Source organism: Macrotis lagotis, chromosome 2, assembly GCF_037893015.1.
Source record: "Macrotis lagotis isolate mMagLag1 chromosome 2, bilby.v1.9.chrom.fasta, whole genome shotgun sequence".
Classification (NCBI taxonomy): Eukaryota; Metazoa; Chordata; class Mammalia; order Peramelemorphia; family Peramelidae; genus Macrotis; species Macrotis lagotis.
Genome location: NC_133659.1, coordinates 266,433,388 through 266,460,996, shown reverse-complemented (window position 1 = coordinate 266,460,996; position 27,609 = coordinate 266,433,388). Strand labels below are relative to the sequence as shown.

The following is a 27,609-nucleotide window of genomic DNA, read 5'->3' as shown; positions in this document are numbered from 1 at the left end:
CACACTATTCTTTCTCTTAATTGATTCATGCAACCTTCAAAACAAAGAGCATTGGCCTAAGAGTCATGAGAACTGAGTTGTAGTTCTGGCTTCATAACTAACTAGCTATGCAAGTCACTATCTCTCTGGACCTCTGTTTCCTCAACAGTAATTATGCAACCCTAAATTATTTTTAAGTTTCCTTCTGGTAATAGCATTCCATGATTTGATAAAAAGCATAAATTTTAGAAAGAAGATTAATTAGGGTTTCTTTTTAAAAAATTGAATGTGTAAGTAGACAGAGATCACAACTAATTTCAGACTTAATCAGCGGTGGATAAGATCCCTACTTTCCAGAGGCTAGGCTGTCCAAAATAAGGATCAACAATAAAAATGGTCCTAGGAGATACAATGTATAATCAAGACAATCTTTAAAATAAATCTTGCTTTTTCATAGAGGTCCAGATTGAATAGAGAAACAGTCTTAGGTTCTTTTAAGAAGACTTAAATTCAACACCTGCCAGCAAAACAGTGGCTCTGGCCCTGGGCACGTTATTTAACTTTTCAGTATTTCAAATATCTCTCTAAAATTACAAATTGAAGAGGTAATGCTGACCTGTAGGTATAGAAAAAGCTCCAGGCTTCCCACGCACATGAAACCATTGGTCCAACTCTGCCAAAATTAGAAAATCAACCCTAAACATGGAATTAAAATCTTTCTAGTGTATTTCTGACAAAATTGAGTACCTCAAAGGAAGCAATTTCCACAAGTCTGTTCATTCTAGAAAAAAAAGACTCCTAGATATGGATAGGGTTAAAAAAAATCAAGAGGCATAGTGGAGAAGGTAAAGATCTGGGTTTAAGTCCTGCCTCCATTAGACAGTAATCTGCTTGAGGGCAGGAGCTATCATTTATCTTTTTTTATCCCCAGAGCTTAGTACAGCATCAGGTCCATAATATGCACTTAATAAATGCTTTTTGTAGATTGATTAATCTCCCAGTGCCCTAGGAAAACTGAAGTCTATCATTTGTAGAGAAAATCTCCACTTGCATTAGTAAAAGTAAGTTTTCCTTATCAAAGAATTTCTTTTTCACATTTAATTATTTTAATATTAACTTATTGAATAAAACAAGCACTTCCATAATGCATAATAAAAAAGTGATTGTAAGTCTATTACATACAGCTTGCTATTCCTTTTTAATATATAATAAAGTTATCAAATAAATTTCATTTTTTTCCTTCTCTCCTTTCCTAGAGAAATTTAATGTAACCTGTCTGGTAGGATCTAACTCTCTGATTCTTTTAAGGAAAGAAGGTACTATAGGTAAATAAAACTGCCTCGTCTAACTCTAATTCTTTTGCAGGATAGAGGACAAGGGAATAGATTCTTAGGCCAAAGTTCTTTCCTTTGAAGTCTGAGTGAATTGATTAGGGGAAAGTGACATCTAGTAATTTTGTTTTGCTTTGCTTTACATGGTATACCTACTTTCTTTTTTTTAAATTTGCATTTTTATTAATTTTACACATTACTAAAATAGTCATTGTAAGAGTAAACATAATCCCCCTCTCCCCACAAAAATAAAAAACCTTATGAGAAATAAAGTGAAAAAAGAGAAAAAGAATGTGCTTCAGTCTGTGTTCCCATAACATCAGCTCTGTCTCTGGGGTGGATCTCATTCTTTATCATAAGTCCATCAGAGAAGTCATTTCCTTATGTTTCCACAGTTGCTGTTGCTGATTGTAATTCCCTCCCTGCTACCATTTATTATATTTCCTCTCTCCTTTCACTCTGTCCCTCTTCAAAAATGTGCTATGGGGCAGCCCAGAAGCAGTGGATAGATCACAGCCTTGGGACCAAGAGGCCCCAAGCCTACATTCCACCCCAGAGACCCAGCAACCACCCAGCCCGGGCAGGCCATCCAAACCCACCACCTTACAAAAAGTAAAAAAAAAAAGATGTTTTATATTTGACTATCTTCTCCTATGATCTACCCTCTCCTCTATCACCTACATCCCCCTCCCCTCCCCATCCCCTCTCTCCCATTCCCCTTCTCTCCTTTTTCTTCCAGATTTCTATGCCCTATTAAGTATATACACTGTTTCCTCTCTGAGCCATTTCCAATGAAAATGAAGGCTCCTTCATTCCCCCCTCACCTTCCCCCCCTTCCATACCATTGCAAAAGCTATTTCTTGACTTGTTTACATGAAATATCTTAGTCCGTTCTACCTCTCCTTTTCCTTTTTCCCATTCCCATTTCCCATTCCCTTTCACCCATTGCTTCCAAAGCTCCTCCTGACTGCTCTATTAAGTGAGAAAGTTCATGAGTATTATCAGTATCTTCCTTCCATGCAGGAATACACATAGTTCATTATCATTAAATCCTTCATAATTTACCCTTCTCATCCATCCTCCATGCTTCACCTGAGTCCTGTACTTGAAGATCAAACTTTCTGTTCAGCTCTGTTTCAACAGGAACATTTGAAATGCCCCCTTTTCATTGAAAGTCCATCTTTTCCCCTGGAAAAAGATGTTCAGTTTTCCTGGGTAGTTGATTCTCAGTTGTATTCCAAGCTCTTTTGCCTTCTGGAATATTATATTCCAAGCCCTATGCACCCTTAATGTGGATGCTGCTAAGTCCTGCCTGATCCTGCCTGTAGCTCCACAATATTTGTATTGTTTTCTTTTGGCTGCTTGTAATATTTTCTCTTTGATTTGTGAATTCTGGAACTTGGCTATAATATTCCTGGGGTTTATTTGGGGGGGGATTTCTTTCAGAAGGTGATCTGTGAAACCCTCTGCTTCTAGAATATTAGGCAATTTTCCTGTAGAAATTCTTTAAAAATGAGGTCAAGGCTCTTTTCCTGATCATGACTTTCAGGTAGCTCAATAATTTTTAAATTATCTCTTCTGGATTTGTTTTCCAGATCAGTTCATTTTTCAATGACATATTCATGTTTTTGTCTAGATTTTCACCCTTTTGGTATTGTGTTATTGTTTCTTGATTCCTGGCAAAGTCATCAGTTTCCTTTATCTCCATTCTACATTTGAAAAAGTTATTTTGTGCAGAGGGCTTTCTTATCTCCTTTTTCCATTTGGCCAATTCTGCTTTTTAAGTCATTCTTCTCCTCATTAATTTTTTGGATTGTTTTATCCATTTGACCTAAGCAAGTTTTTATTATGTGATTCTCTTCAGCATTTTTTTGGATTTCCTTCACCAAACTGTGGACTTGATTTTCATGTTTTTTGCTGAATCTCTCTCATTTCTCTTCCCAATTTTTCCTCTACTTCCCTTATTTGATTTCCAAAATCTTCTTTTAGCTCTGCCATAGCCTAAGTTGAACTCCTATTTTTCTTGGAGGCTTTAGATGCAGAAGCTTGGACTTTTTCCGTCTTCAGAGTCTGTATTTTGGTCCTCCACCAAAGAAATTGTCTATAGTCAGGTTCCTTTTTATCTGTTTACTCATCTCCCCAACCTGTGTCCAGGTTTGGGGTGCTTCCCAAGCTTTTGAGTATTATTGGGACACCCCCTAAAAGGACCTCAGCTCCTTCTGATTGTTCTCCTGGCCTGTGCTTTGGTCTGTGGATGACCACAAACTCCCCCTGTCTGCCCTGGAGCTATGAGGAGGGTCCCTGCTCTATGGCAATGGGGGGCCCCAGACTGTGACCAGGGTCTGAATATTAACAAAGCCCCAGAGTCCTATCCCAGGGACAGTCTCAACAGTCTCCCCTGACCCCCTTACCTTCTGTGGGTTGAGTTCTTTGAGAGCAGCTGCTGGGTGGCTCCCTCCTGGGCTGCTCTCTACACCTGATTCTGTTTCCTGGTATCTGGGATGCGCTGAGGACTACATTGGCTCCCACTCCCTCTGGCAGAGGTTTTACTGCTGATCTTCCAAGTGGTACTTGGTGTTTCCTGGGTTGGTAGGTCAGGAAACCGCCTTTGCTGAAGGGAGCCAACTCCTCCCAGGGACCCAAGTACCTCACAGGCTGTTCCCAGAAGGCTGGAGTTCCTTCGCTCAGGCCTGATGATCCTGGCTGTGCTGCCACCCACTCCAGTCTTGTGGAACAGAGCCTTCCCATGATCTTCCAGGTTACCTTGGGCTAGAGAATTGCCTTACTGGGTCTTTCTGTGGGTTCTGTCTTTTGAAAATTTAGAGTCATAATTTTAAGGTTTTTGAAGTATTTTGGAGAGAGTTCCTAGGAAAGGTTGTTCTCATTCCACCATCTTAGTTCCCCCACCCCAATCGTAAAGTTCTTAAGAGATCTTCCGATACCTACTTCAAATATATTATCAGTTTTGTTTTTCTTTTTTTGCATTGGATTTGCCTATAGTATCTTCTATCTCCAAAAAAGAATTAAAGAGTAGGATGAGGCAATTTGGTCCCATCACACAAGAAACTTTAGATACTATGGTTTTCTACAGAACTGTAGTTTAGAATAAAAATCTTATTCCTTAATATATCTGTGATTCTTACTAAGTAAAATGTTTCATTCTTTGATGAGTCAGTTAAATGTGTATGTGATTTAACCTACTCTCCTTTATTCCTTTCAGTTCACCAGGGTGGAGAAATTTTAACAAGAATTCCTAGAAATACCACTCCTCCAAAGATCCCTATTACCATGAATGCTGTTACCTATGACCCCAAGATTCTGCTTGAGAATGTCATAGAGGTCCTAGCAAGGGATGCTACAGAAAACTACAGCATTAGTAGCACTGAGAATCCTCACTTGCAGATGACTGGGATTACAGAGGAACTTTGGATGCCAACAACTACCCAAGAGTACCTCAGCACCACAGTAGAGGTAAGGCAAAGGTGAAAATCATTTTTATTCTGGGGAGTGTGGTTTGGGAAACCTGAAATTTCCGAAAACTCCTCCACAGGTTCATTATGCTAAAAATGGCAGTAAATGAATAGGATGGTTACCTCTGGGGTTTTCCACCTTCTATATTTGTAAATGCTTGTGTTCTAGGTACTTTGAGTTAAAGTATGATGAGGCAAACATAAATTTTGTAACTCACCTAAGATGCTACCATGAGAACATTCTTAATTCTCAATTCACCATGAAAATTAGGAAGCAATGAGATACATTTAGTACAAACAATGGTAATCCAAAAAATTTTACTGTATTTCTATAGAACAAAGTAGAAGATGAACAAATACACTATTCTCCCCATCTGTAGCCAGTCTTGACCCCCTCTTTTTTGAGCCTGATCAAAGTATTCAACTCTGAGATAGGTAGAAAGGGTCCTCCCTTCAGACAGAGATGTCTACTCATAGACCATCCACAGATCCTTGACAGTTACTTCGCAAGATTAAGTAGTTAAAACTAGCAACTACCAGTTGCTTTCTTCTTGGGCATTCACATCCCAGTGAATTCCTCTATGCTTCTTATTATAGCCCTATCCCCAACTGCCTCCCTAGCCATGGCCAAGGGTTCTATGCTAGCAAGCCTTTAGCACATAGTGTTAGCCATGGTTCTGACTCTTGCATTCATCTCATAGACTTTGCTTTTCTCTCTGACCTGGCTCTAGTACTGTGTCCCTATCTTCATGGTAGAAGTATAGCAGAAGATAAATGGTGAATTTCCAGGACAATTCAGAATGAACTAGGATTAATTCAGTCTAAATAAAAGATCAATATTATTTTAATTTAAAATATATCAATTCCCTTAATTTGTTAGTTACATAGAATTTTAAATAAGCATGATTCCAGACCCCCCAAAAGGTCTAAATTAATGATCATAATCCAATAATTCCTTAGAACACCTCTGACTAGCTCTTTAAAAATTCAAATAACCAATCCAAAAATATGTTTATATTATACTGGTTTTATATATTAATATAATAGTAATCATAATATAATATATCATTAACATTTTATAATTTGTTAGTATTGTTCATTGTATTATTGAACATTATATAATACATATTGAACCTATTAAATAGCAAGGATGAGTGCCCAGCCTTTAAACCTAAAATTTTCTGTTCTAATCTCATTTTGCAGCAACAGTAGAAAAAGGTAATCTCTGAGGTCCCTTCAAATTCTCAAATTCTGCAAATCAGCTCAATTATAAATTTCAATAGGAAATTCTGTCTTAATAATAAAATTATCAAAAGAATTATTTTCTGTTGATGGCAATCCTATCTGACACCTCTGTTGACCATAAGAAAAACATACAGGATTATCCTCTCAAAGTCGCAGTAATAAATCAAAGACTTGGGGTTTAAGGATCTTGATGGGCATTGGGCTTTTAAGTGATCCATCCACACCTTCAGGGTTCAAGTCGATGTTCCTCCAGGAAGGCTCATGACCCCACCACCACCACAAACAAGCACCTACTTAGGAACTGCTGACCTTGGACAACAAAAAAAGTCTTTCTTCTTCCCCTTCCCCTCCTTCAACCCACTCCAAAGGGGCACCAGAATGACACAAAGCCAATAGTCACACATGCCTTTTACCATTGAAGTTATTCCAAGGTCTGTTATATTCCTTCAAGTGACAGCTTCTAAGATTGCAGCCTTTCATGACTCCATTACTTTCCTCAAGGAATAGTTGTTACATCATTATCTGAAGCATTTACTTTTATAACAATCAAATATAAACAGTTGATGAATAAGTTGAAAAGTGAAAGTCAGTCAACCGTTAAAAGGAAAACACCCTTTGTAAGTGGTGTTAGTAATAGAAAAAAGCTCAAAGAATGGGTCTCCTGGAAAAGCCCATGGAGATATATTTATAGGACACTGAAACAAATTTTTAGTTCAGTAATAGGAAAAAAATTTTCAAGCTGACTGATTAGAGTTGTGTATGAAAATTCAAGTCCCTCAGTTGTTTTCTCTGACTTACAGAAGACAATCTGTTCAATTGAATTTTATTCTGAATTGGTAGGTTTCCTTTGGGTTACATAGGTATACCTCTGGCCTTAGGATAGAAAATTTTTCACCAACTGCCAAACCTCATATGTCAGGGTCATGTTGGTCAGTAAATATTTTCCATGTTAATTTTTAAAATGCATTGGGTTATTTTTTGAATTTTCTCTTTTATTATTGGGAAATTGGCAAATATGAACAAACATAAATTTTTCTCCTTGCAAAGAACAGAAAAAGTGAACTGAATATAAAATCAAGAATTGCCATTTACATGGATGGGAGAGGCATTAGTATATTTCAGATTTGACATAGAAATTCCAGGAATTATCTGTTTATGTCTCCTAAATGTCTTTCCACTATAGTCTATTTGTTTTTAAATTATTTATTGATGATCTTTTCTTTCTTGTTTGTTTGACATCATTATCATGTAGCTCCCTATCCTGATTCCATCACCCATCTCAGAAAAGTTCTCCACTTATAAGAAATAAGTATAGTCATGCAAAACAAATCCTCACATTGGCTATATCTGAAAATATGTTTCATTCTATACCTCTAACTACCTCCTTTCTGCAAAGATGTGGGAAGCATGAATCCTCATCAACTTCTAGACACATGATTAGTAATTGTGTTGACCAGAGTTCTTAGGTCAATCATGATTATTCTTTGTATTTTAGTCATTTTGTAAATTGTTCTCATAGTTCAATTCACTCTGTATAAGGTCATTTATGTCTCTAATATTTCTCTTCATCTGATTTGTTGTTTCTTATGGATCAAAACTATTTGATTGTCTTCAAATATCATTATTGTTCATTACCGTTAATTGACACATACCCCTTTAGTTTCTAAATCTTTTATACCAAAAAATAGGTCCACTAAAAATTATTTTTGCACATCTTTTCCTTCTTTTTATGATCCCTTTGAAGCATATCCAGTAGTTTTCATTGTCAAGTCACTGTTATTTTTTCAACTTTATCCCTTTTGATATTCAAAAATTCTATTCTTTTGGTTGGTTTGAGGTTTAAATTTGTTTTATTTTTTGTGTTGCTTTTCTAATTTTATTTTCATCTAAAATCCATTGATTTTTCTCTTTCTTATTGATGAAAGAATTTACAGATATAAATCATTCCCTTGACAGCTTTAGCTACATTCTAAGACTTTTGTTTTGTTGTATCATAGCTTTCTTTAATGGATGCTGTTATGATTGCCCATGATTTGTTCATTCTTTGTTTCATTCTCTGATCTTTACACTTTCCCTTTAAAATGTCCCTTCTGGAAAATTCATAGAATGTCATTTGTTTGTTGAAATCATATAACTTTGAATGTGTGGGTGTATATTCTCTAGGTCCATCAGTGGCAGTTCTGTATACTATTAAAAGACTCCATTTGAGGATTTTCCAAGAACTAGGCTAAATGAACGACTCGGATTTTTGGCATGGAACTTGGGAGGTCATTAAGAACTTGGAATACAAACTTTGTTAAGGTTCTTTAGTTCAGGACATTGTTGAGGTCCTCAAAAAGAAAACATTTGAGACTTCCTAAAAAAAACTACCAAAAATTGCAAATATAGGCAAATGTCAAATACATCCAGTTTATTTAATGGGGACAGCAAATATTTAGATGGTGGTGGGGGGCAGGGGGTGGGGGGGGAATGAGTAGAGTGAGATAAATCAGAGCACATCTAATGTAGGGGAATATATTCTCTGGTCCCTTGCTAAAATTATAAGTACAATAAATAGCTCCTTTGAAATCTTTTGATCCATTAGACAACAGGGTTGTGTCAAAGATAACTAAGTGACCAAAGAAGGAAAATTCACTTACCAATAGCCTATATAATAGCTATAAAAAAAGGTTTCAGCTTCATTTTTATTGAATATGTTCCTAGACTTTCATTGAAAGAGAAAAGAGAAAAACCCCTTTCCATTGCTGGAAATTCAATCTGCCTGGTTCCCAAGTGACACTTGGGATCAAAAAATCAATGAAGAGTATGTTCATAGGGATACCTGAATAAGTTTTGGGGAGAGTTCCTCTTCTGTCATTAACTCAAGGTCTTTGTTGTGTTCTCATTTTTGGGTAACAGTTCCATTTAACCACATACCATGACAACATTTTGAAGATATGTGGCTATAATAAAGAACAAATATTTCTCAAAACGAAGGGGCAAAATTACTCAAAATTACTTATCTCACATTGGACTTAGGGCAGAGTAGACTAATGAAACAGTTTCTCCACAACATGCCTCACTAGCCCTTTGAGAAACATTCCAGTCCAAATTCCACAATAGATTTACATTTCTTGTGTTCATATTGATGTTGAATAACTTACAAGTTTACTACTTCTCTATTTCATTTTCCTTTTTGTTGCTTTTTCCATGAATGTTACAAGTGTTCTTTGGCATACCTTTTTTTCACTGAAAATTAGGCATTCTTGGGGGCGGCTAGGTTGCTCAGTGGATAGATCACTGGCTCTGGAGTCAGGAGTAACTGAGTTCAAATCTGGTCTCAGACACTTAATACTTACCTAGCTGTGTGGCCTTGGGCAAGCCACTTAATCCCATTGCCTTGCAAAAAAAAAACTTAAAAAAAGAGAAAGAAAAAAGAAAATTAGGCATTCTTTTGTAGGATTTTTAAAAATTTATTTTGACTTGCAATTTGAAATTCTTTGCTTTCTGGATTATCCTATTCCATTTTTTTCAGAATATTTGTGACTAGAAAATAATTCTGAGTTATATTAATTGATACTTCTTTTATACTAGAAGTCATTAAAAATATTCTGAACCTAAATAACAAAAAAGAATATCCATTACCACAGAAGAATACAAAAAGGAGATTAATATGAAATAGTGAATACTCATTTTATGTCACTTTCTTTTTTAAAACATGTATAATATATTCTGTTACTTTCAAAACTATCCCATTTGTCATGTTCTTTTTTCTGAATTTCTGCTTTCTTCTATATATTTAAAAAAATTATTCATGATTTTTCTTTTTTATTTTGACATTACTATTTCTAATCCCCCTTCTCTAATCCCACCCCCACAGTTAAGAACTAAGTGGGGGGAGGGGAATCCTTAAAACAAATAAGAATAGTTAAGGAAAACAAATCCTCAAAGTGTTCACAAACAAAATTGTGTCTCTCTATACTTTGTATCCATAATCACTCTAACCAGAGGTGTGTAAACACACTTCACTCTAGGTTCTCTGGCTTTGCTCCAGTGGAGCACTTTTGGGTTTCTGACTGACTTTCCCTGTGATTCTGGGTTGAAAGAAGCTAGCTGTACTTTCTTATTGTTAACAACATTTCAGATTAACAAGACTTCAGAATTTTCTTGGAATAAGTATTTGAAATTTGAATTCTGCTTTCAATTCAGCTATAAGTCCCCAAAGCCCTTTTTCCTGGTTGTTTGAAAAAAAAATTTGAATAATTAAAATTGTTGTATTTAATCACTATTAATTTCAAGTGTGGAGTTCTTACTGTCAGCAATCTATCAATCAACCAATACTTTGCTATATATACTTTGGTATATATTCAAATATTCTAGGCAGTTTTCCTGCACCATTTCTTGTAATTTTTCAAACATTCTAGTTCTTGGAAACATGTGATTCTTAAATCATCTTTGAGGATTCTGTCTTCAAGATCATTCACTTTGGCTTGTTTAGAATATGTTCTTTTGAAGTTATCTTTTTCTTCTCTTCTTCCAAATTTTCTTCTGCTTTGCTATTTTGAGTTCACAATCTGCCATTCTCTTTTTCAGAACCTCATCTATTTTGATGAGAAACTCTATTATATGTTTTAAGGTCTCTATCCTATATTTGGTTTATATTAACTCATTTTTTGAGAGCTCTGATCTTGAGCCTAATTTCAGTCATAATTTCTTTTCTAAAATGTGTGATTTCCCTTTATTTTTGGCAAGGCAATAGGGTTAAGTGGCTTGCCCAAGGCCACACAGCTAGGTAATTATTAAGTGTCTGAGGCCGGATTTGAACTCAGGTACTCCTGACTCCAGGGCGGGTGCTCTATCCACTGTGCCACCTAGCTGCACATGATTTCCCTTTTTGAAAACGTCCCTCTCCTCTTGTTCCATGATCTCAGAGGAGTAAAGGTTCATTTTTCTCTAGTACATAGTTTTCATTCAATTTTGTACTCATTTTCCTTCTCTTTATTATTTTCCCTGTTTGTTAAATAAATAATGAAAAAATGTAACCAAAAGAATAGAATATGCACTAACTGTGAACATAGGGAGAGATATTGGATGGACCTGAGGTTATAAAAACTCCCTCTGCCAATTCTGGTCAGCATTTTACATGAAACTTAAGGTCTTAAAAAGATGCAAAGATGCCCAGAGGACTGACATGAATTTGCCCACAGTTCTTCCTAGATTTAATATATATGTAAGAATATAGGTGTGTGTATGTATATGTATATGTATTCCAAAAATTAGAAATGGACACTGAATATTGATAGAAATTTAGACAGAATAACTGAAAGATTGTGATATTTTGTTAAAATTAATTGATTTTAAGTGTAAAACTTCACAAAGTAATTTAGTTTCAATGATCTTCAGTATTAATTGTATAATGTATCATCTAAAATTTTTTAAATTGACTTTTTCTCCTACTTTTAGGAGAGAGAGAAAAACAGATAACCAGCAGAACTGAAATCTCCCAAAGCTGCTATAATATGCTTCCTTGATAGCTTGCCATGTGGTCTTTTTCCTCCCTTCAGTCAAGTGTTTCCTTGAAAAGTATCACCACAAATCTCCTTTTGATTCTTTCTCCATCAATTCTCAGTCAACTTCTTCCCATCAAGCTTTCCTTTCAGATCATGAAAATATTCTCAATATATACTAGCACTCCAGAATTCTTTTGTATCCATTTTATTCCTTCTGAATAATGAATTTTTAAAATTCTGAACTTAACAAAAAACATTTCCATTCATACTTTAAAAGATTCTATATGAAATATGAATATTTATTTCATGTCACTTGCTTTTTAAAAGATATTTAATAAATTCTACATTCAGTACTTTACATATTTTATGTTTTCTTCTGAACATTATTCTGTTCTCTTTTGTATGTAAAATAAATTATTCAATGTCACCTTCTTTTTTTGACATTGATGAAATTTAATTTACAAAGCCTAAGTATTTAAAGAGTGCAATTTGCTTCCCCATTTTATGATTTTTAAGTTAACTTTTGATTGCCCATTATTGTATAGTTGTATATAACTATCAAATTTATTTTATTTCTGACTCTTCAGATATTTTCTCCTGTGAATTATTAATCTAAGATCATCAGTTTTATGTCTTTCTTTTCATTTTCTATTTAGAAGTATTTTAGTAGATCTACGAGACACATGCACACTTTCTTTAATACATATATACATATAGCTATAATATACGTATACATAAACATGTACATATATGTGTATATAGGTTTATTTTATATATATATATATATATATATATATATATATATATATATAAATATATATTACAGGTCCTTATTGGTTGTATTCCATTCCTAACAAAGAGACTATATTTTATTGTATATTCAAGAGCTTAAATCTCATCTTGAAGATAATCTTTTTAACCAGTTACTCACTTCCCAAGAAGGTGTTTCTCTTCTGAAATCTTAATCTTCAATTGGCATTAGGGATAGAAAAAAGAAATCCCCATTACCCCCTTCAATTCTCAATTTCTTTCCCTGAACTTTAATATATTATTTTCTATTTTCTTTCTTATGGTATCATCTATGTGAAGCATTGTATAATTTATTTCTATATGAATTATTTAGAGTAATAAGTGATTATTCAATTTGACAGATTTCTGGAACATTTCTATCACATCTTTGCTAAGAGAGGACATCTTTGTATTGTTCAAAGGTGCCTTCATAGCAGACAATTGTATGTCTCAAATATATCTCTCCTCTCAATAAAGTCACTAATCATCATTATCTCCTCATTACCTAGAATACAGGAAGCTACATCTCTCACAGAGAGTGCAACCCCATCTTCTATGGAAAAAAGTACAAGGCTATTATGTAACTGCAAATGCTTAGTCTTCCTTCTCTCTCTTCTCTTTGTCCAATTCTTTACATAGGATCATAGATCACAGTTAAAAGAAACTTTAGAGGTCATAGAATTTAAAATCTCATTTTAGATGAAGGAATTGGGGTTAATGTAAAATAACTTTCTCATGATGACACACCTAATAAATATCCATCTGTATTTGACTATCTCCAAATTCAACATAATATCAACATAACATCACTATAACATAACCCCTCTCTTCTACCATTTAACTTCCTAACATGAGTTGTGAATTCCTTCTGCTTCTTTAGATTATTCCTCTCCTTTGTTTTTCCTTTGAAATACATCTTTTTTCTTTCAAGGAAAAGACTAGACCCTATGATCTAGAATGGAGATCAAAAGGGTCATGAAAAGGTATATATATACACATATACTCAAACTATTCCAGTTCACCATTTATAAAAGCTAGATGGAAGCATTACCTTGCATAGTCTTGGAAGAAGGAAGATATATGGAGAAATAAAGGAAGGTTCATTGATAGACCATTGTCTATGGTGAACATCTCTGAGGGAAATATTCAGATTGGTTTCCATCTCTTTTCTTTTAGAAAAAATAACATTCTTTATAAATTTTGAGTTCCAAATTCTCTCTCTCCCTCCAATTCTTTTTCAACCCACTAGAGAAGTCATACAATATATCAATTATATATGTAAATCATATAAAACATATTTCTGTTTTTGTCATATTATCAAAAATAATAAAGCAAGAAAATTATACTTTAATTTGCACTTGGAGTTCATCTGTTCTCTCTATCTAGAGATATATAATATTTTTTTTACCATTAGTCCTATGGAATTGTCTTGGATCACTGTATTGGTCAAAGTAACCAAGTCATTCACAGTTGATCATCATTGTAACATTGATCTTATTGTTTACAGTGATCTGGTGGTTGTCTTCACTTTACTTTATGATTTCATAAAAGTCTTTCATGTTTTTGTCTGAAACAATCCCCTTCATTATTTCTTATACAACATAACTTGTTCAGCCATTACCCAGTTGATGAATATCATCACTCCCCCCCCACCATGATGCCATCACGAAAAGGTCTACTATAAATATTTTTTGTAATAATAGGTCCTTTTTAATTTTTCATTGGTCTTTTTGGGGTACCAACCAATAGTATTGCTGAATCAAATGGTATACATAATATTATAGTACTTTGGGTAAAGTTCCAGATTGTTCTCCAGAATGGTTGGACCAGTTCACTATATCAATAGTTCAATTAATGTATCTGCTTTCCCTCATCTCTTCCAGCATTTGTCATTTCTGATATGTGTGAAGTGATATCTCAGAGTTGTTTTAATTAGCATTTCTCTAACCAATAGGGATGTAGAATATTTTTTAATATAACTAGAGATAACTTTGATTTTTTTCTTATGAAAACTGCCAATTCATAACTTTTGGCCATTTATTGATTGGGAATGACTCTAATTTTTATAAATTTGACTCAAGTGATAAGGCCTTTACCAAATAAACTTGCCATAAATCTTTTTGGTATCAACTCATTGTCTATGAAAATTTTTACAAAAATGTTTTGATTATCTCTTTCAATTAGGTCTAGTTTTGTTTTTTCTTTGCCTGAGATCATAAATTGCTACCCTTGCTTTTTTCTATTTCTATTTCTACTACAATAAAATAGATTCTATTTCAGTCCTTTATTTTAATTCTGTGTGTCTGTATTTCTTGTATACAATATATTGTTGGATTCTGATTTCCAGTTCATTCTGCTATCCACTTCCATTCAGTGGGTTAACTCATCCCATTCACACAGTTATGATCATTGATTGTGAATTTCCCTCCATCCCATTTCCTTCTACTTATCTTCTCTCTCTCTCTGTCTCTCTCTGTCTTTATCTATCTATCTATCTATCTATCTATCTATCTATCTATCTATCTGTCTGTCTGTCTGTCTCTCTTGTCACTCTCTTCAAAAGTCTGTTTTGTTTCAGACTACTGGTTTCCCTAATACACCCTTCCCCTTATTTTCCCCCCTCCCAAATCTCTTATCCCCTTCCCATCCTTTCTCCTTATTGGCTAAAAAAGATTTCAGTGTACACACACACACACACACACACACACACACACACACACACACACACATACAAACGTAAACAATTTCCTGTTTGAATCAATTCCCATGAGGGGGAGGTTCAAATATAACTTGCCCACCAATTTTTCCTTGAAATGTTTTCCTTGTATGCCCCCTTTATATGAAAAAAATGCCCCATTCTGCTTCTCTTTTCTACCTTTTCCCAGTGTGTCCCTCTTTCTCTCCTCACTCCTCCCCCACCATGTTCTTTTTTGGAGATAATTCCAACATAAGTGATTTGCACCCATGCTCTCTGTGCAGACTCCTTTAACCACTTTAATAATCATAAAGTTTTAAATATAAAGATATATTTAAATATAAAGTTTATTTTTATTTATTTAAATAAATATTTATTTGTATTTATTTAAATATAAAGTTTATATATTTTGATCTGTTTTTCAGGTTAGTTGTTTTTCCAATAAGATATTTCATTTTCTCATTCTTTTGACTTTGGTTTTTTGATAGTTGTTATAGTCTTTTGCTTTCACTTGCCCAATTCTAATTTTTAAATAATTATTTTCTTCAGGGAGCCTTCGTACTTCTATTTCCATTTGGACAATTCTATCCTTTAAAAAATATTTTTTACAGTGAATTTTTGTGCCTCTTTTATCATTGGTCCAATTCTGTTTTTTAAGGCATTATTTTCTTCAGTATTTTTGAGCCTTTTTTACCAAGATGTTAATTCTCTTTTCATTATTTTTATAATTAACTTTCATTTCTTTTCTATTATTGTTGGCTGGGGGTCTAATCGACATTTTTTGAGGCTTTTCATATTGTTGTCTTCTAAGTTTACCTTTTTCCCCACTGTTATTACCATAGCAGCTTTTTATGATCAAGATCCTTTTCTGTTGTTTGCTCCTTTTTTCCAGTTTATTTCTTCACTTTGAACTTCATGTTAAAACTGAACTCTACTCACTTAGGGCTAGGGAGACCCTTAGTCAAGCTTCAGGTTTTTGTTGTGCAACTGTTTTTGGAGCTGGTTCTGAGGGTCTCCAAGTTTTCAGTGTTTCCAAGGTGTTGTGATCTGGGATGAAGTGTGGTCACTGCTCTCCTGGTCTGTGCTCTGGTCTTTCACCAGGAACAGTCCCTGATGCCCTCCAGTCACTCTTCTTGATCCTGGTGACCTAATCCCTTGTGACTGATCATCAAAACTCCTCTCTGTACTGGAACTTCAATCCAGAACTGCTTTTAGGTACTAGAGTTACCAATCTGCCCCAGCTAGACCCAGCACCAGCAAAGGGTCCCTTGTCACTCTCTAACCAGGTGTTTGACCCTTCCAGTCTGTGGTCTAAAAGCTCCACCCTTCCTCTTCTCCCCTCCTACATCTCTTTACCATCCTATCTCCTTATTGGGTGAGATAGATTTCAGTGTTAATACATAGACACACACACACACACACACACAAACACACACACACACACACACACACACACACACACACACACCACAACACAAAACAATTCCATGTTTGAACCAATTCCCATGAGGGAATAGCTATAGCTGCTGCTGCTGAGGCTGCCTCCAAGGTCTATCACTTATGCTCCTGCTGCCTTCTGAACCTACACCCATCCTGGATTTAATAGATCTCTCCTGCAGATCTTTTAAATTGTCTAGGGCTAGATTATTTATTATAAATCTATTATTATAAAAATATTTTCCTCTGACCTTTTGTTGACTGTGCTTCTTCAATATTTGATTTGAGGTGTTAATGTTGGGAGAATTCATCTGAGTCCCCCCAACTTGACTACCCCCTCTCCTTTTCCGTCTCTTTTCCACAAAGTACAATATTATTTTAATCAAAGTTCTATTTAAATTCATGGCTACCCCACAGCTCAGTGAACCAAACTTTATAAATGCCCTAATTCAATTCATGAAATGGTATCTTGTGAGTGCCACAACAGTATAGAGAGGCAAAGCTCTTACCCTTGCCCTTTCCACACACACTTGCTATTTTATAGCATAAAAGCATCATAACTTTGATGGTTTGTGGGTAGGGTGTGAACAGACTTATTTACTGGCTGGGAAGATAGGGCTAGAGATCAGGACAATAGAAGCACCACAGCCTGAAAGAATATTTCATTCATAGCAGTTTCTAGTGGCAAGTAAAGCTGTTGTCTGTACCCTTGAAGCTAGGACAAAAGCTGTACAAAGCCCATTTCCTCAGGATTTTCAAAAGAAGGGGAGGTGGAGAGAAGTTTGTGTTAAAAAAAAAAATACCAGGAAACCTTAGAAAAGTGTCTGAGAGAGACTCTGGAGCCTGTTATTAGAGCCACATCCGGGCCACTCCCACACTCACTTCCAAGATTTAAAAAAAAAAAATTAGCATAGACAAGAGACTGAACAATCATTTAATGTGAGTGTGAATATAATGGGTGTGTATTTTATTCTATTAAAGAGTATCAATTGAGTATCACATTAGAAGGAATTATTATTTCACATCACCTACTTTATTCATTTTCTTCTCTGGACTGTGGCATCTCTTTGTTTCACTGACATTTAGGGTTCCTTTGTCCTCATAACCAGAAACATTAATAAAAATGCAAATTAGTAGATTGTAATGAATGGAAGCATCAAGTAATATGGTTAGGGTTTTTTAAAAATGATTTTTCAGTTGTTTATATAATGTGTATAATGAGGCATACAATTTTTAGAAAAACTTATATAGATTTGCATTACTTGACTATTTATTATAAGGGAAGACTTATGATGATGGGGTGGGAAACATTGGTGAGTAATGATAATAAAGCAAAAAAGAAGAAGAAAAGAGATCAAACAAAACAGTTTCAATGCACTGAAGAGAATAAAAGGAAGTTTATAAGGGAACAGGGATAAGCAGGGTATTTTTGTTACTATCATTTTATATTTAGAGTTTAAGAAATCAACCTTCACATAATAGGAACCAAGTTTCATATACAATCTTATTTTTATGTTCTTTATGTATTGAAATATTTTTATTTGATAAATTCATAAAATGAAAAGAAAAAAGTTTTGGCCATCAAAAATAAATAAATTGTTGATATCAAGACAAACTTTTTTTTAAGTATGAGTTTCTGGTTTTCTATGTAATATGGTCTTAGAATGTTATCTGGAGAAGTAAGAGGTTATTTCTTGTCCAAAGTTACACAAGTATCTGGTAGAAGTAAAACCTGAATCTAACCCATCCTAACTCAACAACTGGTCCTTTACTCTAAGGATCAAATGCAGTGATATTTAGAAAGCATTGTAAAACTCCTAGTATATAAGAAGTTCTGTTGGGGGAGATGAAAGGAGAGGAAATCAGAATTAAGGGGCTTGCCCAGAATCATATGTTTAATAAGTATTTGAGACTAGATTTGAGCTCAGGACCATTTGACTCCTGGGTCAGTGCTCTATCCACTGAGCCACTGAGCTTCCTCAAGAAGGTTCTCAATTCTTTCCTCCCTCCTTAAACCAAACTCTAGTACTGGCACTGCTTTATTATAAATTTTAAAGCATATCAGTGTAAGATAGTTATACTAACTGAAATTACCATGAGAAGAGTTTTATTCCTTTTGAATATAATAGTTCAAATTTAAAAATGCACATTATTTTCCAGTGAGTCATTTTCTTAATTGGCATATCTACTGAATGAATGTTCATATTTGTTTTCTTTAAAAGTCATGTTAAGGTGTTTCAAATATAATTTACATATCAGAAAGACATTTTGGAAAAGAGAGTTTTAATCACATGCAAAATTTTTGACCTTGAACAAACTTAATTTTCTATTAAAAGTATTAGCAGAGGAGCAGCTAGGTGGCGCAGTGGATAGAGTACCAGCCCTGGAGTCAGGAGTACCTGGGTTCAAATCCAGTCTCAGACACTTAATAATTGCCTAGCTGTGTGGCCCTGGGCAAGCCACTTAACCCCATTTGCCTTGCAAAAAAAGCCCTAAAAAAATAAAATAAAATAATTACCTAGCTGTGTGGCCTTGGGCAACTCACTTAACCTCCATTTGCCTTGCAAAAACCTAAAAAAAAGTATTAGAAGAGAGTTATTAAATTTTAAATATCTGATTCTGGATCACAAGACTCACAAAATAGAGTATTAGACTTTTTTAGATCTCAATAACTAATAATAAAAAATTTTTATATACTGGAGGTAGAGCACTTAACACTGAATTTACAAAATAAAACAAAGTGGTCCAACAAAGTAATAGCTTTATGAATTAACACAAAGAAACACTAATCTTTAAGGCTCCTATTCAGTACCAATCATCCACTAACCATCATACATTAGAAGGGTAAATAAATTGGCCCATGATCTTGTATTTTGAAATTCACACAAGAATTTCCTTCCAGCTTCAGAGATTCTGCCTACACATTTCACCCCACTGCAGCAAGCTGTGGGGGTAATATCACAGAGAAGAAAATTGGGTTCTTTCTGCCTCAGGCATTGGAGAACCTCAATAAAACTGCAGAGACTCTCTCCAATGTACCCAACCTATGCACTTCTAGCCCTACAAAAAGGAATGGATACTGATTAATCCAAGTCAGAGAACAAACAAATAAAACCGGGGCAGGCAAGTCAGACAACAACAACAACAACAAAATCATACTCATCTGAGACAGAAGTTGCATGCAGGGTTACAGAGGACATAAAGAAAGGGGACTGGAATTCAGCAAAAACCAATTTATTGCCTTCAAAACTTCTTAGAGTTCAAAATTGGTGAGTGAAAAGTAAATTTCCTAATATAAAAGGCTACTGAGGCAGATTTGCAGTTCATTCTAGGAAATATTCCCACCATTAAAGGGCAATGGAAAATACAGGAATAAAAAGTTAAAATCACCAAAAGTTACAAAAGTAAAACACATTTTAGAAAACCAAGAAGACAAGGGAGATAAAACAACATAAAGAATGTTAAAATTAGAAGGATTAGGACTAAAACATCAAAAGGATTATAAACTTTTCTAAATAATTATAAGAAAAATGAAATTAAATCAATCCCTGATAAAAAATAAAGAACTCTGTTAAACCCTAAGAGAGTATGAAAACAGGACAAGATGTCCCAAAATTGTTTTAAATAGAAAAGAAAATAAGGAGAAAAAAATAGCAGGAAACAAAATCAGAAGCTACAGATAAACAGAAAAAAATAATTAGGGGAATATTACAATTTAATTTTGTGATAAGGAGTTCCTATAAAGAAATAAAAGGGAGAATAGTTTTAGAATATAAACATGCTGAAATAAAGGATAATATGGAAGGCAAGAGTCAAAAAGATAAGGCTAAAAGGACATGTGATCTCTATTCAAGAAAAAAATCATTAATCTTGAGGAAAACATGAGTAAGGACAAATTAGGAATCACAGATTTCTGAGAACACAATAAATAAAAAAATGACTACTAAAATGCATGAAATAACAAGAAAACTGACAAGAAGTGCTAAATTGGAACACAAAGCACCAATCAAAAGAATTCACATTTCACCTCATGAAGGTGAATAAGACAAGGCCATTTTGTACTCACTAAAGACCACGGAAGTAAAAGGAATATTATGTTCCAAAAAAACAAAACACAAATAAAATTCAAAATGGTAGATTGTAAACATGTATTCATATATATATATATATATATATATATATATATATATATATATATATATATACACACTTACACATACATATACAGCTAGAATTTTTAAAACACTAAGATTTTAAAGATAATTTACAGTTATTATTTCATCCTATCATAGCAACTCTGAGAGGTTAAGTGCTATTATTATTATTATGCCATTTTACAAATGAGAATACTGAGGCAGATAGCACTTAATTAATTTTAGGGTCACAGGGCTAGTAAGTGTCTAATACAAGATTTTTAACACTATATTCATAACACAGAATCTGGCAGTATACACTGTGCCACCTACTTGCCAAAAAATGTGAGTATATGCATGCAAATATAAATTTATTTGTACCCTTGATTAGGATGTATCATATATATTATGTTATATTGTTATTTATACTGTGTTGTTTTATAATACAATGTAACATATTATGTCATACCTTGCAGCAGAACATGTATCATATCATATCATACCACTGTATTGTATTATATTATATTTTATTATAATGTATATATATATATATATATATATATATTTGAAGAGAATGAGAAAAACAGACAGGGAGACAAAGAAACAATGGGTCTAATTTGCAAAGTTGGCTCACAAGAAGACCAGTTCCTCTGAAAGAGTGATTTGTATAGTATCCTGACTCAGGAGAAGGGAAATCAGAGTCCTGGGGTCAACTTGTACCTGTAAAGGTGGAAAAACCATAGAACCAGAGAGGAAATTGCATGCAAAATGAGGAGAATGATTGTGGGAAGGGCATAGAATAGAATTTGACTAGGCAAAATGGAATATGAGGAAATGCTTCTCTCTTTATATCTTCATTCATCAATTTTTGATAGTAAGGGTAAGGAATAGCAGAAAAATGGGGGGGGTGATCTACAAAGATAATAATGTAGAAACTGGTTAAGAGAGAGCTCAAAGTTTATACTTCAAAAGTTTTAACTCCATGAGAAACACAAAGAAATTCAAGAGCTGGAGAACAGTAAATATCTATCCCTCCAGATCCCAGCATCTAGAAAGCAATAAAGACTTGCAGGCCAAAAAAAAAAAAAAAACAATTCTGAAAACAGAAGAATAAAAAAAAGCCTGTAGCTTGGTACAGTACCTCTCCACCCCCAAAATGAACAGAGCCAGGAGCGGCTAGGTAGCACAGTGGATAGAGCACCAGCCCTGGCGTCAGGAGTACCTGAGTTCAAATCCAACCTCAGACACTTAATAATTACCTAGCTGTGTGGTCTTGGGCAAGCCACTTAACCCCATTGCCTTGCAAAAATCTAAAAAAAAAAAAAAAAATGAACAGAGCCTAATTTTAATACAAAGTTTGAAGTGAAGAAATAGGTTGGAAAAATAAGCAGACAAAAGAAAAGAAGTCTGATCATAAAAAGCTGCTACAGTAGCAAAGAAGAGCAAAATATAAATTTTGAAGACAATGTGAAAACATCTACAAGGAAAAACTCAAAGGAAAATGTCAGTTGAACCCAAAGTGAGCAAGAATTCCTAAAAGACAAAGAAAGGTCAGCATGGTAGAGGAAAAAATGAGAAAAAAAGGGGAATGATACAAGAAAATTATGAAGAGAGAATTAACAGCTTGGTTTTTAAAAAGGCAAAAATTACTAAAGAAAACATCACCTTAATCTGGTCTCAGACACTTAATAATTACCTAGCTGTGTGGTCTTGGGCAAGCCACTTAACCCCATTTGCATTGCAAAAAAAAAAAAAAAAAGGAAAAGAAAACATCACCTTAAAAACAGAGTTGACACAAAATGAATGGGGACAAAAATTCACTAAATAAATAATAAATATTAAAAAAGAATGTTTTACCCCAAATAAAAGATACAAGAAGACACCTAATGTCATGACTTTGCTGGTAAGAGTCCACAGATGTCTAATATTGCCTAAAACGTGTTTACTTTTTTCCTTTTTTGATTTGCTGATCAATTTTGTTGAATTCTTTCTTCTTCCTCTTTTTAAAAAGAAATGTTACAAGGATGGCTCTCTGGAAGGGTGTAGGAAAGGTTTTCAGAATATTAAAAATATAAAAGCAAAAGTTATCGATAAAAGTCTAATATTTATAGCATATATACTAAAGTTGTTTTAGACCATTTTGCTTATAGTGCCTTTATATTTTTAGGATATTCCATGTGACCCTAGACAAGTCACTTTACTAGTTCTGTATACTCAGTAAAATGGGGGGGGGGGAGGAGAGAGGAACAAATTAAATTATCTCTATGGCCCCTTCCAATTTCCAATAAATGATTCTATGACCAAGTTCTACTAGCTCTGAAGCTGTGATCTAAAAATCTTTCTTTTTCCTAGAGCCCTCTGAGTAAAAGAATAATAAAAAAGATAGATATAGTCAAGATTCCCAAATTATTCATGGTCTAAGTTGATAATACAATGTTTAAGTTGCTAGGAGTATAAATCTATCTTGATCTTTATAATTTATTTCTTCCAAATGAGTATAATCCGTGAAATTCTATCATTACCTTCCTTTTCTATTCTTCCCTTCTCTCTTGCACCTCTTCTTCCCCTTTTTTTGGATTTTCCTTTGTTTATCTTGTCTTCCCTCCATCTGTCCCATCCACAATTATAGTCCTAACTAGTAAAGTTTCTTCACTCTTTGAATCTCTTAAACCGCTTTTTCTCACCTTTCCTAGGCATAGAAGTTTCCTAATCTCTATTACTATTATTACATAAAAAAAAATCAATACACCAAGAGACATAGTAGCTTTACCATACTTTCAAGGGTTGGTTGTCATAAAAATAGACTATCAAGAAACCAATTGCTTTACCCAGTTGCTGAAACTTTGTTGCTTTATGATACCATACTACAAAAGAGCCTCAATGATATGGCAAAGACCTGACTCTGGTAGGTCAAGATCTCCCATTGATCACCAGCCATCCTGATCTTGCTATATTAGGCCACTGGGCTTGAATGGAATTGTGAAAATGGTGTCATATTGTACAATATCCCCTCACTTTAATAAATCTTATGTGCAAATTATAATATCATTTTCCCGATGTGATGCTCTTTTTGAGCACAAAGGATGAATTACTATTGCTACTATTTGTCCACATGATTGAAAGAATAAAAGCTTATTTAGTACAATAATTATTTCACTTTTATCTTCGTATTTCCATACTTATCCCTGGCACATAGGAAGCTTTTAATAAATGTTTGTAGCTTAGGTTGTATCATAGCTTCTTGAAAGGAACAGAAACAATAAATAAATTTGATTAATAAACAATTAATTAATAATTAATTGAATTGCTAATAAATTAATTATACTGTTTCCCCTACCTCTATTTCTATTACCCAACTTGTCTCTTCTTTCTTTTCATATTCCTTTTATCTGATTAAATATAGTCAGAGAGAATAATCAGGTGTGAGATAGATTTCTCTCCCCATCTAAACCACAAGAGTAACCCAAACTCAAACCCAATCCTAGTATAGAAGTTTATAAAGCATGGTCCAAAGAGTGATCAAGGTGGTTGGTCAAAGTCCCTCAAATTAATGATTATAGTATGTCAATGACTAACTTTTTCTGGCTTGAATTTATAACTTACAATGGATGCTCAAAATCTAGACATCACCTGTTATGTGTCTACTCAAATGTGTCCTATTCTCCCCATTCATTTAATGAGGTTTGATTGCATGTGGTTTGGTTTTATTTTTCATTTGATGGGAAGTAGAGATTTTCCTGTGCTCATTCTAATGGGTGGTAGTGGTCTTCTCTAAACTTTGAGAAACATTGACCTGAAATCACTGAATTAGGCAACTTATGAAGTAAAGGCAAATTTTACTCTTATTATTATATTATATTAGTATTATTATAAAGTATAAAATGGTCCAAAGAAAGCTGACAAATTCCAAACAAAAGAATGTTCCCAAAGAGAATAAAGAATACTTTATCAATGTATTTATCATATATTTCCCATTAGAAAATATACATATATCTATATATTCAAATAGAAAGTGTATCTCTGATTTACCTTCTAAATCAATTCAGCAAATATTTAGAAAGGATCTTCAATAAATATGATTCTTTCATTCTATGTCATAGTAAGAAGGATTCTAATCATACTATCACTTACTACATCTACAAATATTTGCTCAGGAAAACATTGTACACTGTATCACCAATATTATGTGATGATCAACTATGAATGACTCAGTTCTCAGCAAAACAATGATCCAAGATAAGTACAAAGGGCTCACAAAAGAAAACACCATCCACATCCAAATAAAGAACTGATTTACTCTGAATGCAGTTTGAAGCATACTTATTCACTTACTTTATTCTTTTTTTATTCCTTTGATCTGTTTCTTCTTTCACAATTATGATTAATATGGAAATATGTTTTACATGATAGCACATGTATAATATTTATCAAATTGTCTGCCATTTTAGGATGAAGGGAAGGAAAGCTAAAAGAAATATTTGGAAGTCAAAATCTTGTAAAAATGAATGCTAAAACTTGTCTTGACATATAATTTGGGGAAAAAAATACTATTTAAAAAAACAACCTAGCACCAAGTACAATGTCTGGAACATAAATACTTGATGATTTATTGATGGGGAAAACAAGATCAGATTTACAATATTGAAAAAGTGATAAAAATATCATTGAATTGATTTTTTTAAACTACCTGTTCATATTCTTTGACCATTCATCAATTGGAAAATGGCAGTTATCTTTACAAATTTGCCTTAGGGAACTAAGTCAAATTTCTAAAGATAACTTCCAGAAATAAAGTCTTTATCAAAAAATGTAATATTTTCCCCAATTTCCTACTCATCTTCCAGTTATAGTTACATTTGATTTTGCAAAATATTAATTTGATATGATCAAAATTATTCATTTTATTTCCCATAGATCATATCTAACTCTTATTGGATAATAAACTTTTCCCCTATCATAGACCTGACAGGTAAAATTTTTCATGTTGCCATAATTTTTTTATGGTATATTGCCTTTTATGTCTAAATCATATCCCCATTTTGATCCTATTTCAGTATAAAGGTTGTTCTATGCTTAGTTTCTGCCAAACTGCTCTCTAATTTTCTCAGCAATTTTTGTCAGATGTTGAGTTCTTGCCCCAAAAGAATGGATCTTTGGGTCTATCATACTATAGACATTTACTGTTGCCTATAATACTATAGACATTTATGTTTTTCCTCTATTTCTCCAATCTAATGCTCTATTTCTTTTTCTTGTCATATGAGTCAATGGGTATGGAGAGTTTTATAACATTTTGGGCATAGTTCCAAATTTTTCTCCAGAATTATTGAAACAGTTCACAACACCACCAACACAGCTTTAATGTGCCTATTTTTTTCACAGTTCCTTCAGAATGTCATTTTCCTTTCTGTTATGTCAGTCGATCTGAAAGCTATGACCTCAGAGTTGTTTAAAATTTCATTTCTCTAATCAATATTAATTTATATGAATGTGTTGATCTAATCCGCAGAATTTCCAATATAATATTGAATAACAGTGGTGATAATCAACTTTGCTTAACTTTTTATCTTATTAGGAAGGCTTCTAGTTTGTCCTCATTAGAGACAATGTTTCCTTTTGATTATGGATATACAACACTTACCATCATTTAAAGAAAAGTGTCATTTATTCCTATGCTTTCTATCATTTTTTAATTGGAATGGATGTTGTATTTTCTCAAAAACTTTTACTTGATCTATTAAGATAATGGCACTTTTTCCTTTTGTTATTGACATGGTAAATCATACTTATAGTTTTCTTAATATTGATAATAATTCTTGGTATAAATTCTACATGATCATCTCTTTAATATATTGCTGTGATCTCCTTTCTGGTAATTTCCCTAAAATTTTGATTAGGGATCTGACCTCAGACATGTGATACTTACTAGTTATGTGACCTAGACAAATCATTTAATCCCATTGTCCCACAAAAACCAAATATATAAATACAAAAATAAATATTTAAACACATACACACATATGTATGTATATTATAGAAATTGGTCAAATAATTTTCATTCTTTTTTTTGTTTTTCCTGTATTAAGTACCAGCACCATATTTGGTTATCAAAAGAATTTGCTAGAGCTTTTTATCTACTTTTAAATAGTTTCAATAATGTTGGAATTAGTTGCTCCTTAAATGCTTGAAATAATTCACTTGTACTTCCATATGATTTTCTCAACTCCTTTTTTCTTTTTAAAATTTTTTTTTTATTTAAGGCAAGGGGGTTAAATGACTTACTCAAGATCATACAGTTAGGCAATTATTAAGTGTCTGAAGTCAAATCTGAACTCAGGTTCTCCTGACTCCAGGACCAGTGCTCTATCCAGTGCACCACCTAGCTGCCCTTCAACTCCTTTTTTCTAAGATAAGGTTGCTTAGGTTTACTATTTATTCTGTCAATCAGGGAAATTTATATTATTGTATATATTCACCAATTTCACTTGCAATATCATTTTTATTGGCATACTATTGGGCAAATTAATTCCTAATAATAGCATTAATTTCATCTTCATTGAGGGTGCATTCACTTTTTCCATTTGAAACTACTAATTTTGTTTCTTTTTAAAATCAAATTAACCAGTGATCTTTTTATTTTCTTGGATTGTTTTCATAAAACCAGTAGTTAATTTTCTTTTTTTTTACTTCCAATTTTAATAAATTATTCTTTGAATTATAGCTTTTCCATTTTGTTGTTAAACTTTCTTTAACAATTCTTCTCTTTCTAGGTTTTTGTTTTGTTTTGTTTTTTAGGTTTTTGCAAGGCAATGGGGTTAAGTGGCTTGCCCAAGGCCACACAAGCTAGGTAATTAAGTGTCTGAGGCCAGATTTGAACTCAGGTACTCCTGATTCCAGGGTCGATGCTCTACCCACTGCACCACCTAGCCACCCCTTCTAGGTTTTTTTTTAGTTGCATACCTTATTCATTAATCAGCTCTTTCTCTATTTTATTGATGTATTTAGAGATATGTAGATTTTCTCCTAAGTACTGCTTTGGCT

At 33.6% G+C, this 27,609-nt stretch overlaps 1 protein-coding gene across 1 annotated transcript in view; it reads left to right on the top strand.

The window, feature by feature from the left end:
- The window catches only part of PTPRB (protein tyrosine phosphatase receptor type B), a 159,532-nt gene that overhangs the window by 13,850 nt on the left and 118,073 nt on the right, over positions 1-27,609 (top strand). Inside the window, exon 3 of the mRNA XM_074226144.1 lies at positions 4,531-4,781. Coding sequence (XP_074082245.1) covers positions 4,531-4,781 — 251 coding nt within the window. The remainder of the gene's footprint in view (positions 1-4,530; positions 4,782-27,609) is intronic.